This window comes from Limulus polyphemus, unplaced genomic scaffold (genome assembly GCF_000517525.1).
Source record: "Limulus polyphemus unplaced genomic scaffold, Limulus_polyphemus-2.1.2 Scaffold3064, whole genome shotgun sequence".
Taxonomy (NCBI): Eukaryota; Metazoa; Arthropoda; class Merostomata; order Xiphosura; family Limulidae; genus Limulus; species Limulus polyphemus.
Window position 1 is genome coordinate 55,835 of NW_013668674.1, and position 16,718 is coordinate 72,552.

The window sequence follows — 16,718 nt, forward strand, 5'->3', positions numbered from 1 at the left end:
CTTTTATGGCATGTCGCTTAGCAACAAAAGTATAACCTAATATTGTTGTTAGTCTAAGTACTGAAAGTATAATATGAAATGTATAGAGAACAAAACTGGAAAAATATTTGTTGATTTTATTAATTTAGAGTCTCCTTTGATTAAAGAGTTTTTTTTTAAACGAACGTTGGTAATATAACAGAAAATAACTGAATTTAAAATCGATTTAAGTTTAAAATTGAATCGATATTTTTGCTTTCATGATAAATTTTATGCACTTGGCTCTAGGCTAGATAATCTCACACTACGTCTTATTTTAGGCTTATCATAGCAACACTCACTATACTTATAAGGTTTAACGGCCCCCTTCCACCCTCGTCACTAAAATCGTAATGAGCAGACAGTAATCAACCTATTATATTTGGATAAATGCATTTTGGCTTTTATGACTCCTTCTATTTCAAGAAATCAAGCGTAACGTGACGTGGCACACATTGGCTTTTATATAGGTTAGATTGCAAACCTAAAAAATAGGTAAATCAACTTATATTATCATATTATTTCCGACTAAGCTTGAAATATGTATATATATTATTAATCTGTTGATAATGTGCCTCATACTCACTGAAGTTTTACTACTGGATCCTGTAGATGTTTCACTGGTCGTTTGCTGTGGGTCGTGCATAGAGGAAGAACGTTCGTCCACGTAGTCAGAAGGAACCACGGAAAGTGACATGCGGCTTCCAACGTACTTATGTTTCGTTTTATTCTTTCTGTACTTCCTAACACGTGGAATGAGGATGAGAAGAGCACATAAAACAACAGCGCTGCAAAGAGCCAAGAAGATCAAGGCAATACATCCTTCTCCACAGGTTGTAGTATCGTCGTCTCCTGTAGACGAAAAAATGAAAGCAATACAATGTAATAATTGCAGTCTTCTCTCGGCTTTGCCTACTTATGCTATGCAGCTAGGGCCGGATTTAGACTCTTCGAGGCCCCTATGTAATACTGTGATGCCGGAGGCTCCCTTCGTAGGGTGATTCAAAATTGAGACTCTCATGAAATTGCATGGGTTGTACCCCATTTAAATCCGATACTGTACACAGAGAACATAAAGCACTGATAAAATAAAAAATCACATTGAAAATAAGTTTGACACAGCCATTTGTATATAAATTGTTTATTTTATTTTACTAAAAACTTTCGTTAAACAAGTAATTTTATTATATACTAGACTATAGCCCATCAGAAATGACGAGGTAAGTCCATAGCCTCATATTCCATAGCTAACTGAAATAAATAAATTTTGCGAAATCAAGCATGGCCAACAAAGAGGCAGAAAAGTGCAATCGAGGAAGTCAAACGTCGGTAAATTCCTTTGTGACACAATCAAAATTAAGATCATTCAAGAAATGAATTCGTGGCGTATGCATAGAATAATAACTGACAAAAATAAATTAGATTAACAACTTCTAATATAAAGCCAATACGTTTTGGTAACAACAATGGCTTTTATGTCATGTCACTTAGTAACTAAAATATAACCTACTATTGTTGTTAGTCTAAGTACTGAAAGTATAAAATAAAATGTACAGACAACAAAACTGGAAAAATATTAGTTGACTTCTTAATTTAGAGTCTCCGTTGATTAAAGAGGTTTATTTTTATTAAAAACGTTGGTGAAATAACAGAAAATAACTTAATTAGAAACGATTTTAGTTTAAAATTGAGTTAATATTTTTTACTTTCATGATAAATGTTATGCACTTGGCTCCAGGCAAGGTGATCCCACAGTAATTCTTTAGGCTTGGTATACCAATACTCACTACACTTATATGGTTTCACGGCTCCCTTGCATCTCCGTTACTAAAATCGTAATGGACAGACAGAATTTGAACTATTCTATCTGAGTAAATGCATTTTGACTTTTATGACTCCTTCTATTTCAAGAAACAAGCGTCACGTGACACACACTGGCTTTTATATAGGTTAGATTAGAGTCAAATGAAGTGTTACTTGCACACAGCTGTAATAAATAAAATAGGAGGTTATTAAATTGGTGCCATTTCTTGGCACAGCTCAAACATTAAACTTAGAATAATATAAAGTTTTATTTTACAGATGTTTGACAGGTCTTTATTTTTTATTAGAACATTAGCCTACGCTATAGTTGTTCATGACATACAGAGTTGAGTACGTTTGAATATACAAATCAGTAAGTAGCATAACTACCACAGTTGATTTAAATTATCGATTGTGCGGAATGTATAAGAACTACATTTTGACATTGTTTGGTGTTCTATAGGTGATGTGGTGCCATTGAAACTCAGATCATAAAGATGAGATCCGATTGTGGACTTAGAATTTCCAAATCTGGGATACCCTTCGTACTTAATTACCTTGGAAAGGAAAGGAATATGATCACCTGCGATACCATGACCATCCAGAATGAGACCTACAACAAGGTGTACCCTAACTGTGGTAATCAAAGGGAGACGTCTTACAACAGGTTAAAATACACGAACACAAATGTCAGTGGCAAATTCTGCCCATGTGCCCTCGGCAACGGAATACAATATAATCGAAAAAGGATCTCTTTCTGGAAACGAGGCAAACAAAGTATCGGCTCACCAAGATAACGTTTCCAGTCACTCCTCTCATCCAACCATTGCATTCCTCAAGAAATTGGAGACTGAAACAAGTATTCATGTTATTCCATACGAAGACGTACCAGTCAAGCCATCATATGCAAAGCTTATGGATTTCTGTACGATAGGATTATTGAAACAAGTGCTTGGAAATCGTCCTACTCGTACACTACACGGATTATGGTCAGCCTGCAGAGAAGAGTAGACATGATAGCCTTATGGCGGATCCCTTTGCAAAGGAAAATAGACTGCAAAGCTACTGTCGAGATGCACGGTCGTCAGATAAAGCATGATAGGACGTGGCAACATAGACTTTAATAACGTGATGAGGTTCAAAAGTCATTTCAATATAACGTACTTAACCTTCTGATGGGGAAGAAGTATACTTACATATCATGATAATTAAACAATAAAGTAAAAATTAAGTACTTAATAGACAAGGAGCTCTGAAATAAAAAAACATAAGCAAGCTGTAGAATGCTGTTTATTTTGTATTATTTAATTTTGGGTTTATATTGGTATTTCAGTGGAACTGTTGTATTTTTTGAACTAAAGATTTCTGAATGAAGTATTTAATATAAATAAATACTCACTTAAAATGTGTCATACACAAAAAAATTACTGCAAAAGAGAAGACTTTATTAATCTATTAGGTTAAGAAGAGGAATGACAGAATGAAAAGATGAGATCTAATCATTAGTACATCAGAAAATGCTGTAACATTTTACATTTGTTGTCTTTAAAGATTTAACTATTTTGTTTCTGATAATCACATTGTAATAACAGTGTAAGAAACAACATTATTAAACTTAAAATAGGGGCGTTGTTTCATTCGTATCAAAATTCTGGTCACGGGATATATTTAAACTATGCTGTTCATGGCAATAAATATCACATACGTAAAACTACAGATATGTGAAACAAAAAAGTTAATAGCATGAAAATTTCATATCACGGTAGTTGTTAAGTTTAGTCATTTCAATGGATTGGTCTTAAGGATGGATATCTTTGATATTAGTTTAATAACATAATAATTTCATATTTTAAAAACTAATTCAGCAAACGTTGAGGTGAGTAGTCGTTCCACGATGGTTATTATCACGGTAGTTGTTAAGTTTAGTCATTTCAATGGATTGGTCTTAAGGATGGATATCTTTGATATTAGTTTAATAACATAATAATTTCATATTTTAAAAACTAATCCAGCAAACGTTGAGGTGAGTAGTCGTTCCACGATGGTTATTATCATGGTAGTTGTTAAGTTTAGTCATTTCAATGGAGTGGTCTTAAGGATGGATATCTTTGATATTAGTTTATATTCTACTCTAAAATATAATTAATGTAGTACAAACCAGACACAAAATAACTATTGTCTTGGTTTTCCATTTCCGTTCCAACATCATTTGATGTATCCGCTTCCTTTGACGAGATATCTTGTTTTTGTTGACGAATATGATCACTTGATTTCAAAAATCTACTTCCGTTTGTTATTTTACTGTCCTTGATTTCTCTGTCAGGCCAGCATGAGCAGATCTCCGGAGTTAAGCAAGTGCAAGTACCAACTGCCGTCTCAATACCAGTTTTATTGTTGTTCGATAAAGCAAAACCTCCTTCAAGATTTTCTTTAAAGAAAAGAAATCCAAAAAGCTGAAAGTTCAGATTGTTATGAAAGTTTAGAGAAACTGTAGTTTCTATAATTAATAGAATTTATAACCTCAAAAATATTTCAGTACAATTAATTTGTAATGTATACAACCTATATAAAGCGGTTATAAACTTTAATTTAACATGAGAAAAGTGGCACTATAATGCATTAAATACATCCTTTACGGTAATTAAAATCACAGATTAGCTTAATGTAAATATAGAATATGTTGTTGATTAGTCATCAGAGACTCGTTGTGGACTTCATTGTAAATGCAAATGTATTTAGATTATATCATTTCTCCAAACTAATACCAGAAGGTTTTATTAAAACCAGTAACTATTCAAAAGTGTTTGATAATTTGAAAATTCAGACAACTGGTATTGGTATTTTTTATTCAGAATAACTCATTTACCTGTTCAGAAGGAGTATATTAATACTTGTTCTACGAGTACAGAGTATTACATAAAATCGTGCTAAAGAATTTGTGAGTACTGACTAAAAATACTTTAATTCCTAAAAGGTTTCGAAAATATTACAACATAAGTACCAACCAGAACAGTCTTGCGGACAAATATGATTATTAATTTTTTCCAATTCGTCGCAGATACCATCTGGGCAGATGTTTAGATCAGGACTGCACGTAGCATACATAGTGGTTGGAGAGGATCCATAGTGATTTTCTCGCCATAAGCATTGACCTCTAGCGGTTCCTATTCCACAAGAGGCGAGGCACATATCCTTTTCACCATTTTTCGCACAAAAGTCTGTTGAGTACCAGAGAAAAAGCATCTATCACACAGATTTTATGTTATAAAAGTGAGAGTTGTGTAATTAATATTTTCTAAGATCATTATGTAAAGACAAGTTCGTTTTAGAAAAGCCATACAATATATTAATATAATGATATTGGTTTAAAAAAAGAACTACTTAAAAGGCAACTTTAGGTTTTTGTCCATCTTGAACTTACCGCAATCGTTGAACTTGTGCTTCTGACCTGTGACAAAAAGATAAAAAGTATTTAGTCTCACGACTCAAAACTGAAGTAGATTAGTTGAGTTTTTAGTTTTAGATTTGGCAACGGTATAACTCAATTTTCTAGTAACATAAAATGTACTAATTATAGTTTTAAATTGTTTTATTATTTTTCCAAGAATAATCAGCCGAAAGTTTATTTGCTTCTCGTCTGCCAATTTAATCCAATTTTTCTAAATTAAAAATAATAGAGAAGACTAAAAGAACCAGAGTAACAAACAAATCAAATCATAATCGAAACCACTCTGGTGGGTTTCCTTTTATTCTGTCATAGAGGAATTTCTAATACAGCATGCAAAAAACAAGTATTTGTTAACGATTATACAAAATACTTGTTCAGTAACTTTGACAAAAGCAAACAAATTATACATTAAAATAAATAATGTAAAATCTAATAGTCATTTTAAGTTTTTACAATCATAGTTTATATTTTGTTGTGGATGTCGAGGATGGATGCATTTTTTGCTCAAGCAAAAATACCACTATAATGAAAAAGCTCGCTTTTGTAGCTTTTTATGCTCTTTCATTCCAAAAAGAGTACAGTGTGGTTCAGCTATCCAGGTAAATCTAATGATCGTCTTTTCAATTCATCGTTCTCTATAATCGACTTACCTGACACATTGATGAAAGTTACAAATTTCCCGAAAGTGAAATGTTTAGCTTATCGTTGTATGGGTTTTGTTAACACATAAAAACAACAGCTATAAAAAAATATCATAAAACACTTTACACCTCAAAAAGTTACAAAACGAAAATAGCAAAGCTTTGTAAAATTATACTTGCATAAAAGAATATTAAAGGCGAAATTCTTGTTAATGTGAAAAAGCAAAATAACTCTTCTTAAGTACATAAAAGATAAAAGAAAATATAAAAGAAAAAATAATTAAATCCTATGGTCAAAGATATACAATGTTTAAGAAACACTGTTGTATTTAAGCAAAAAATATATAGATTAGTAATGCCCACAATTTGAAATCCCTTTTATCCATGCACTTTTTAGTTTTATGAATCAAAGTCGGGAATACAATTCAAACTAAACTCAAAGTAACTCAGACATACTGTGGATTACAATCAAAAGAAAACCGAAAAAATATCATTTAAATGTTCCAACTGAAAATGATCATAGGCTGAAATTAAACTAGGTTACAGTGTCATCAAACTACGCTCAAAATCTCTTTTTAGTGAGTACATTATAATATTTTTTTATTTTATTATGTAACCAAAATATGAGTTCTATTCTACTGACAGTGCCTAAGTTTTAAGTTGAATCTTGTTTATATATTTCATTTTATTGCGATCTGATTTTGGGCTGTTTTAGCTTGTTTTGTTGGCTGTTAAATCCAATTCCTTTCATGAAATTAATGTGTGTGACCTACATGTAAATGTCATGACATCTTGTATGCCATCTAAGGAAACGGTTGTGAAAATAAGGATTACATTGTTAGACACTTAAATTCGGTTTTAATGTTAATTTGTAATCCCTGAGCCGAGGAAAGTTCTGAAATAAAGTGGTGACAGTTGAAAAATGCTAGAATAAGAACATATGTTTGTTCAAGTATAGTTAGAAATATTTTTTTCAAACCTTTTCACACAGGTATGCTACGTTTTGTTGATGCCATTGTAAACAAGATCTAGTTAATCATGAAATGGTTTGAATCACTGCATCAGGCTAAGGTAACATACCACATTGTTCATTTAGGAAAGTTTGTATTCGCCTGGCCATTTTTCTTTAGCGCCTCCCATTCTATGTTATGTGTTAAATCCAGGGGGTTTGTATACAGAAGTATGGTTTAGCTTGAGCTGGAATCTTATCTCCCTATGAGTGTGTAATGAGAATTATCACTGACACAATTATTTTAGGATTGTAGGATACCACACTAGGAGTCTGATTAGACCAAAAGTTCATTTTCGACACAATTCTTTCTGGGTTTACTGAGTGCAGTCGATTTTTGTTGTTTTTTTCAATTCGATAGTCAGAAGTTATTAAGAAGCTAGTCAATTTGTACTGTAGCAGTGAGATACTAGCATCTAGTTGTGTGTGAAAATAAATATTTACTTTAACATTCATGTGAGAAAGAATATCAACGAAAACTGACAAATGCATTTCAGTAATTAGTGTTAAAAGACATTGTGTTAAGTATATTATATTTTTATCACTACATTCTTAATATATTCCCTTAAGGATTTTGGAGAATTGGAAGATTGTATGATAATTAGTATTTCAGCCACACTATATTCGTCATATCTGTTGCCGGACGACGCGTTTCTCTCAGTTCTGAGCTCTTCAGTCCGGCTTGGCAATAGATATGATGAATGAGGTGTGATTGAAATACTGTTATTATACATTTTTCTAATTCTTTAAAATCCCGAAGGGACTAAAATAAGAATGTAATATTAATAATATAATAGGTCTAATGCTAATGTTTTATTATAATCATGCTTCGCCAGCTTGGAAAAGGCGTACACACAATAACAATTGTTGATATCTGATATTCAATTGTTCTCCTGCTTCTGATAATGAGTGATGATTATCATGTAAGATATGTACAAAAGTAAAACAATATTCAGATGAATAATATGAATTTGTTTATCTTTCGTAACAGAAGCCTAGATAACCCAAATATACATATTTAAGTATATTTACGCACCTATAAATTGCAGAAAACGCATAAACATAAAGTAAATTATATCATTACATCAAACTATAGTAATTTAAAAAATAATTACTTAGAAACGTCAAAATAACGAAAATGATCAGAAGCAAAAAAAGCTGAGAAAAAATATAGAATAGCCAGTTTTATATTTAAATATCAAATATTGAAACATTATGATATACTGTACACAAATACTATTTGCTATAAAAAATGTAGTATCGAATACTATTTTTCACAATGCATGCGATAGTAAGCGGGAGATATTACTAATTGTTTTTTGTTTTGTTTTTAGTGTTAAGCACAAAGCTATATAAAACCCGATTTTTAGTGTTGTACCCCCCCCCCCCAGGCTTGCCGAGGTAATACAATGAAACTACACATTTGATTTGCATATAGATGCACACAACAGCTATAAACTAACCAACTGAAAGAAAATATGTTTTATTAGGTTTATTCTGCTTTTTAACTTTGCCTTTTTTGTGTTTATGATGAAATGTAGAAGCTGAGTTAAATAGTAATAAGTTTTAAAACAAACCTTTTTAAGGTTCATAAAACGACAAATGTATGAATATAAAAAATATAATTTAGAGTGCTATCTATCTCAAAGTAGTTTTTATATTGTTCAGTAAAATATTTCAAATGGATTTTCCTAATGCTTTGGATATGTTATAAACGAAAGACAATTAGAATTATACCAAATGTCTCTGATTAATTTAGTTACAAATCATAATTTCTTTAATGATCAAAAAAGTAGACAACCTTTATTATATATTATAATCAATAGGTTCATGAACTACATACATCTATACGGATTACAAAAACCATTGTAGTCGCTCTTGGATATTGTTGCAACAAAAGCTTTGGTATAACAAAAATATACTGAAAAGTTTTAACAGATGCTCTTTTTTTCTTTAATTTGCCTTTTTTTTTTCGAATCACTGATGAGAGGCGGAATCTTCCAAAATCGATTTCACTCAAAGTCTTATAGCAAATCCACAAATAGATTTGGCTTCTCGTTTTTTTTTGTTTTTTTTTCTCTCGTTAAAACTCACAATTATGGTGATAAGAAAAAGAAGAAGAATTTTAATAAACATTAATAAAGTAATTTTACAACAATAATCATGAATGATCGAAAATGAAATATTTTGTTAGAATTCAAATTAGCCAATGATAAGAAGATTAGGTAACGTTAATATTTATAGTTTGACATACTTATTTAAAATCAAGTTAGGCCTAATAAACTAAGTCTGAAAACGTAGTGGTTTACATAATTAACTAGAAAATGGACTCGCCCATCCCGTGAAATTTATTTTGTTGGCTTCATGGGTGCTACGGGACGGCGTGCGTCATTCGACATACAGTTCTACCGAATAAGAGCGATTGGCAAAGGTACCCGTGCTGCAAGCGGCATTAAACATCACATTGGGCAACAAAGTCATATTGTAAGAATGGAAATGGCCGCCAAACCGTTTATCCGATTACTAATCTAATTTAACAAGATTTGGGGGGAGTCAGTTTGAGCGCCTCCAACATGTCGCTGAAATATAGTTAAGATTACTCTTCACAACAAGTTGTAAAGTAAAAATAACAGAAAAACAGCTTTCCTTAATACATATAGATCACTAACTTGTATAATAATATTTATTTTAGACAACTTTCTAGCCTATGAGATGCAAATCTCAATCGAATTTTCATCAGTTGTTATTTCAATAAACCCAATAACTCTTACCTTTGTCAGTAACATTAATTAAGATTATTACACTGTTCTTTTCTTTGGTCTTTTTTTGATTCCAGGAAAGGTTTAGTCGAATTTCTTCCTCTTCTAGAATGTTCAAGTGTTTCGTGTCAGCCACGTAAATAATCCCTGTTCTAGGGGTCACTTCGAAAATATCTTCTTTTTCAGAGGTTAAATAAAATGACCAGTGATCAGATGGTTTGACTGGCATCGGCTGCAGGACCTGCGTTTAAAGATAATTATCAAATGCATGCAATTTAATGATAGCTGTGGCTAGTAAATTATCTTGCATTATTGACTTGAAATGCGGAACCTCTCATGCAAGTATACGAACAGGAAATTTCACTAAGAACGGACGGATTTGATTATTTTTATTACGTGTTTAAGAATAGTTTTTTATTTCTTCTTCAGCTGGTTTATTGTATTGTAACAAACAGCTTCGTGAATTATAAAACTAACTAAGCTTAATTAGTTTTGTTTATGTGGTATTTTATTTTGTTAACAACAATTATATTTTTCCTTGTTACGTATTACAATTTCGAATGATCTGAAACCGAGCTAAATGATAATTTAAATTCAGTAGTTAAATAAATGCCGATATGTATCCAATTTATTATATTTGCCAACAAGATTGAATCACACAGTTTCCTTTTTAATACAAATATGTTTTAATATATAAACAACAATAGAATTTACAATAACAGTTATTACAACAGTTTTACAAACTTACAAGCAATATACAGTCTTCTTTCTAGTCTGGAACTTCCTTGATGTCTTATCGAGGGTTCACGATGAGCGAGTTAATTTTGAGTTGATGTAGATACAATTCACTTAATAAGGAGCTATCTAGCTCTGTGAAATTCACTGATCACACGCCGATTTTTCCTACCGGTGGCGTTAGATAATGTTTTCGTACAAGTTTTCCAATTAATAAGCGTTAATCACAATCATAGCCTTCGAGGTTTATAGTATACGAACTATAGCAAACCAAGAACAGATACTGTTTTTTTGGCGCGTTGGTTATATTTATACGCGTGTGGAGAGTTTCTCGAAATTTCAGTTTTAAGGAACAATACTGGCGCTAACACTAGCATTTACATATATTTTTGGTTCTTACACTCGAGAATCTTCTACAATTTTAGAGAACAGGCTGGAGTTTCACAATACAGGTTTAACAGTTTAAGTTATGCACATTTATAAATTAATCTAAACAAACATCGATATTGAAATAAATATATAATAATAAATCCGTCACATCCTCAAATCATTATTATGAGATTCTTGTCTTACTACAGTCTTTTCGACTAAATGGCAATGTTACTAATGGCACTCCGTCCTTCATTTTACCATACTTAAAAGTCTCTAACCAGCTTAAAACTACTACTACTACTATGTTTTTTCTAATGAAACAATGAAGTGAAGATTGGAAGTAATTGCACTCAAAAAAGTGATGGTTGTTCGAGAGAACCTAAGCAAAACTTAAAATAATATATAAAAGTTTTGCTTTACGCAATGTTTGGTCTATTTTTTCTTTCAAATGGTTTGGATAAAATTATCTCCATATATCACAGAGAAACTAAGTACTACCAAAGATAATTGTGGTATTTCATTGCAACCTACATAACCAGAATCACATTGGAAATCCATCAAAAGTAAAGTTAGTTTCGAAATACTCCCCTTCACCTCTCACCCCACAACACATCAGTGGCTCAGTGGTAAGTCTGAAGGCTTATAACGCTAAAAACCGGCTTTTGATATCCATGGCGGGCACATCACAGATGCCCATTGTGTAGCCTTATGTTTCACAATAACAAACAAACATAAGTTTTGAAAGAGTAAAAGCTAAGCCACAGCATGCAAGCTTTGCAATCTTCGGCATCATGTCAAATATAGTTTAATGTTTCAAAAATTGTAAAAAAGTAAACCTTAATTCAGCTAATAAATACCTTCATTCAAATACATGTATAAACTGACAAGAATATCACAGCTGTAGATGTAGTAAAAAAATCTACAACAGAAGTAAAAATAGGCAATTAATGCTAATCCCATTTTAAATTGTTGTGATGATAAGTAATCCATACGGTTATATAATCTAATTATTACTTATTTACTGTTTTGTAGTAGTAGTAGTAGTAGTAGTACTAACGGTCCATATCAGAAAACAGATACAACACACAATACACACTTTATCAAGATACGTCCAGCTATCCAAACCTCATATCAACAAACACACACAATTAGATTTTAAAAATAAGGAACCTTCTAACAAAGCGTACATTTATATGCTTAAGTAAACGACCATTAACAGAGCAAGAATAAAATTATACTAACGAAAGGACTAAACTTTACCCTAACAAAGTATCCACTCCAGATGTTGCTCCAAACAAAAAAGAAAAAGGAAATGCCGGATTCAAAAGCGAAATAAAGTCGTCAGTCCAGAAAGCCATGAAATGTAAACTCTAATACAGTACCATTCTAACAGAAAAGCTGCCCTTTGGAACTTCAAGAAGAGAACACCATAACATTTCGAACAGCAGACAAAGGTAATACCACTCTAACAATGGCCACTACAAGAAGATCACGTCTAACCCCACCTTCAACACAGAGAATATAAATTCCTCAAAAAAAATCAGAAGGAAATGGAGGAGAAAGAATCAAATAACTAACACTATACAACAGCATCAACACACACACATTTGTGGACTACCTAAAATTCGCAAGCAAGGCTACCCTCTACGCCACAGAAAACTGATTTAATATGCCAACATTTAGCTAAATATTTTAAAGAAATACTATTGCCATCAACAAATAAAATAATCCGCTTCACCTTTTAGAGGATATAATAATAATAATAGCGATAATCTCACAATACACAATGATCAGATTCGATGTATCCAACCATTTCACTATTGAACAAGCCCTTAAAACACTGTACACACTCTGCCAACAGCTTGAAAATGATAGAACTCTCAATATAAACATCAATATAACTTACTTCCAACATGAATAATGAAGGAAACATACTATAAAAATGCAATAAGGCCTAGTCAAGGACTCACCCCAATCACCGGTACCCAGTAACCTATACATGGAACGTTTAGGAGATCACATCACCCAAACAACCGTTCTAGTCCCGGTATTTGGCTGAAGTATTTTGACGTTGTATTTGTAATACGGCCACGTACTCTAGAAAATATTACAGAATTCTTGAAGCACCTGTACAGTAAGCATCCTAAGGTATAATTCATAATGGAAAAAGCAGAATATTACAAAATTATATTTATAGACATGATGGTTATTTAAATATATACCACAGAAATTTACAATAAACGAAAAGACACTGAAAAATACCTCGATTGTAAATCGAACTACCCATAGTATTGTAAACACGGATGCCATAAGCTGCCCCTGGTGTCCGGAAAAAGCAATATTTGTAATACAGAAGATGCTAAGAAGCAAGAGAACAACCCGTTTGACACTGTATTCCCTGAATACTTGCTAAGGAAGAAAATAAAAATAAAAACCAAGAATGAGCAGAAAGAAAATTACAACACTCAGCCATTTTCCCGTCTGTCAAAGATCTCTCTTAAAAGTACAAAAGATATGTAAACAGTAAAAAAGTCAGCAATGTATTCAAAAACCACAACACAATACGATTGTAGTTAATACCAAACCAACAAGAGACCTATGGAGAGAATAAAAAACATCATTTGCAAAATTCCTTGTGAATAGTGATTACAATATATTGCAAAACATAAGAACGAAAGCTGGAATTCAGAAGCATAACATATATGTAAGACTCTAAAATATCAATTTATCTGCAATAACCCATCATGTCAGAGAAGAACATACAACCACACAACAGAATGAAATAATATAGAAAAAGCTGGATACTAACTACACACCTAACTGATCACACAGTCAATATAGCATAGAAGTCATCAAAACTTGGATAACTTGTTGAAATAATTGAAATAAGATATTGATTCAAGTACTACTGAAGGAAATCCCTCATGAGTGGATAACACATCATACTTTTCATCAGCGGATCGAATCCCGACCATTGCCTAAACAGAAACCAGTTCTTCTCAGAAATCCCCTAAAGACGACAGCAAATCAGCAGCCGAAACGTGGGATATAAACTAGATAGTATGTAGTAATAGAATTAGTAGCTTATTATTAATTAGACTAACGTGATCTTATAGGTTACTAACCATGACAACATTTAATATCCAATCTCTACAAGCTTTCTCTAAGTACAAATTTTACATATTTATATAACTTTCGAAGTTCAGTGTAATCCACCAGAAGAGAAATGACTCACTTCATACATCTCGTTAAACTCGTCACCATAGCAGCACTCGTGTATCAGAATTTTACGTTCTATACAAAGATCTCAGGCATTAATAAAAAGATAATGTTTGCAGGAGTGTATTTTTTATTTTTCTTTGAGGAGAGGGGTAAGTAGAAGCAATATTATTATTCATCTTTATTTAGAACAGCAAAAATTTCTTGTCTCATTATCATGTGACATATTTTAATTCTGTTGTTTTTTATATAAGGTATAGTGTTTTTGTTTTTTTAGGAGACCAAGTTTGAGAAGTAGCAGTAGTGAATATTAGATCCCTATTTTATCATGATGCGATCTGCATACCACATAGTACCTAATGTTTTTTCGAATCGTTAATATATTGGAAAAAACAATAATAACAGGAGTTATTGTAAGTGAACTTGTTTTTGTATTAGCTCATCCGACGAATGAAGAGAAAACAAATTATTAAGAGCTCTGGTTTCCCAAAGTCGCATGAATTGTCAACTAAGATAAAACGTTAACAGAAAAATGAGTGTTCTACATTTGCTTGATCTTCTTAAACTTATAACAAAGTAAAAAACAAACAAACAACAACACAGCAACAAGGATTTACAAAGTAGAAAGAAAAAAGTAAAATACTACGTAATCACTTTGACTCCTTAACAAAGTAGAGAAAGAACCAAGCAAACAAGTGATATACTTTTTCTATGTCTGTTTATTTCTGATTCTCACAACAGCCTGTATGTTTCACAATTTCGATAAAGCTACGCAAGCTTTTTGTGCACAGCCGTCCATGATTTTTAATCGATAGACGAGGTGAGGCAGCTGGTCATCAGCACCCATTACCAACATTTGGGCTACTACTAATTGAGCTAATAGTAGGATTTGACTATCACTATTATAGCGCACCCACAGCCCCAATGTGCGTTGCGCGTTTTTGAAGCAACGGGTCCTAAACCATCAATCTTTGAATCATAGTCCGGGCACAATAACCTCTATGCCACGTTTGACCTCATCAACAAATTAGAAAGAAAAAACTTTCCGGTCTTCCATGTGTAGTTGAAAAAAAAAGTAGAAAGAGACATATGAATAATGAATCTTGATGTCTCACATTTACTTGGTTTCCTGGAGTTCTCAATAAACTAAATTTGTTTTGAATTTTTCGCAAAGCTACACGAGGGCTATCTGCGCTAGCCGTTCCTAATTTAGCAGTAAAAGATCAGAGGAAAGGCAGCTAGTCGTCACCGACAACTCTTGGGCTACCTTTTTACAAACGAATAGTGGGATTGACAGTAACATTATAACGCCTTCACGGCTGAAAGGGCGAGCTCGTTTGGTGTGACGAGGATTCGAATCCGCGACCCTCAGATTGCGAGTCAAGTGCCCTAACCACCCCAATAAAGTAAAGGAATGTAAATAAAACGTTCTAATATACTATTCTTAGATATATTAGTTTCTTTCAAATCCTCAACAAAATATCTCTGCCCCCCCCCCATCTATGTTTCTCATGGGATCCTCAACAAAGCAAAGAGAAACAAATCACTGGTTTCTCGATTTTATTTGTTCGTTTTGTATCTTTAATCGACTGGAAAAAAATATTACAAAATTATCTGGTTAAGCTACACTTGCTTACTCTGCTCTAATCATAAACATAAGTAAACAAAAAACTCAAGAACATTTTACAGTATTCCCATGTCTTTTCTTTTTCCCAAGAAACGAAAATTAATACAAGTCAATTTCTGGTCCCGTAATTTTTTGTTTTTCTCATTATCACTAATCAAAGAGAGAGAAAATATATCAAGAAGTTGTAAAGTGTCTTTGGTCTGCGTATGTCTTAGAATTGATGACAAGGTGAAGAGAAAATCAAGATATAAAGCATTCTAGGCTCTTATAATAGTTTTTGTCCTCGAAACTTTACTCTTGCAAGAAGAAGAAAAAACGATTTGCGCTATATTTACCCTAAACATGTTTCTTGTCTAGCAAACTTCGTTCGTTTGTTTTTGAAATTTCGCGCAAAGCTACTCGAAGGCTATCTATACAAGCCGTCCCTAATTTTGAAGAAATAGACTAGAAAGAATGCAACTTGTCAACATCACCATTATAAACTCTTGGACTACTTTTTACCAACGAAAAGTGAGATTGACCATCATATTATAACGCCCCGAGCATGTTCGGTAACGGGATTCGAACTCGCAACCCGTGGGTTGCGAGTCGAGTACCATAACCACCAGGCCATGTCAGGCTCAGGAAAGTTCGAAAGTGAGTTCAAAAAATGAAAAATTGCTTTAATGTGTGAACTTATATATATGTGTAATAGCTATGTTATGCGTGTACTTTAGTATCAGGATCTTTAAAATTTTTCAACAAGATTAACAGTCAGATGTACTTTATTTCGAAAGATAAGTTTTACGTTGTTAAAACGCGTTAGTTATTATTAGATTTATGTTTGGCTTTTGACATTTATTTAACACGTAACACACTTATGATATCCGTGCACATTATCTTTTAATTGATAAACAACTCTTACAAATAAATGTATATTAACTATTAAAGTTCGTTTCCAGGTGACTTTGATATTGATTCTGAGACAAGTTGGTTGTTTTGAATTTTCGCGCAAAACTACACGAGGGCTATCTGCGCTAGCCGTCCCTAATTTAGCAGTGTAAGACTAGAGGGAAGGCAGGGAGTCATCACCACCCACCGCCAACTC

At 32.6% G+C, this 16,718-nt stretch overlaps 1 protein-coding gene across 1 annotated transcript in view; it reads right to left on the minus strand.

Moving 5' to 3' along the window:
• Positions 1–16,718, minus strand: part of LOC106468581 (proto-oncogene tyrosine-protein kinase receptor Ret-like) — a 95,555-nt gene that overhangs the window by 22,794 nt on the left and 56,043 nt on the right. The window contains exons 8-12 of the mRNA XM_022396921.1: positions 9,691–9,919; positions 5,243–5,269; positions 4,827–5,039; positions 3,980–4,249; positions 605–870 (exon numbers count right to left, since the gene is read on the minus strand). Of these exons, the coding sequence (XP_022252629.1) occupies positions 605–870; positions 3,980–4,249; positions 4,827–5,039; positions 5,243–5,269; positions 9,691–9,919 (1,005 nt within the window). The remainder of the gene's footprint in view (positions 1–604; positions 871–3,979; positions 4,250–4,826; positions 5,040–5,242; positions 5,270–9,690; positions 9,920–16,718) is intronic.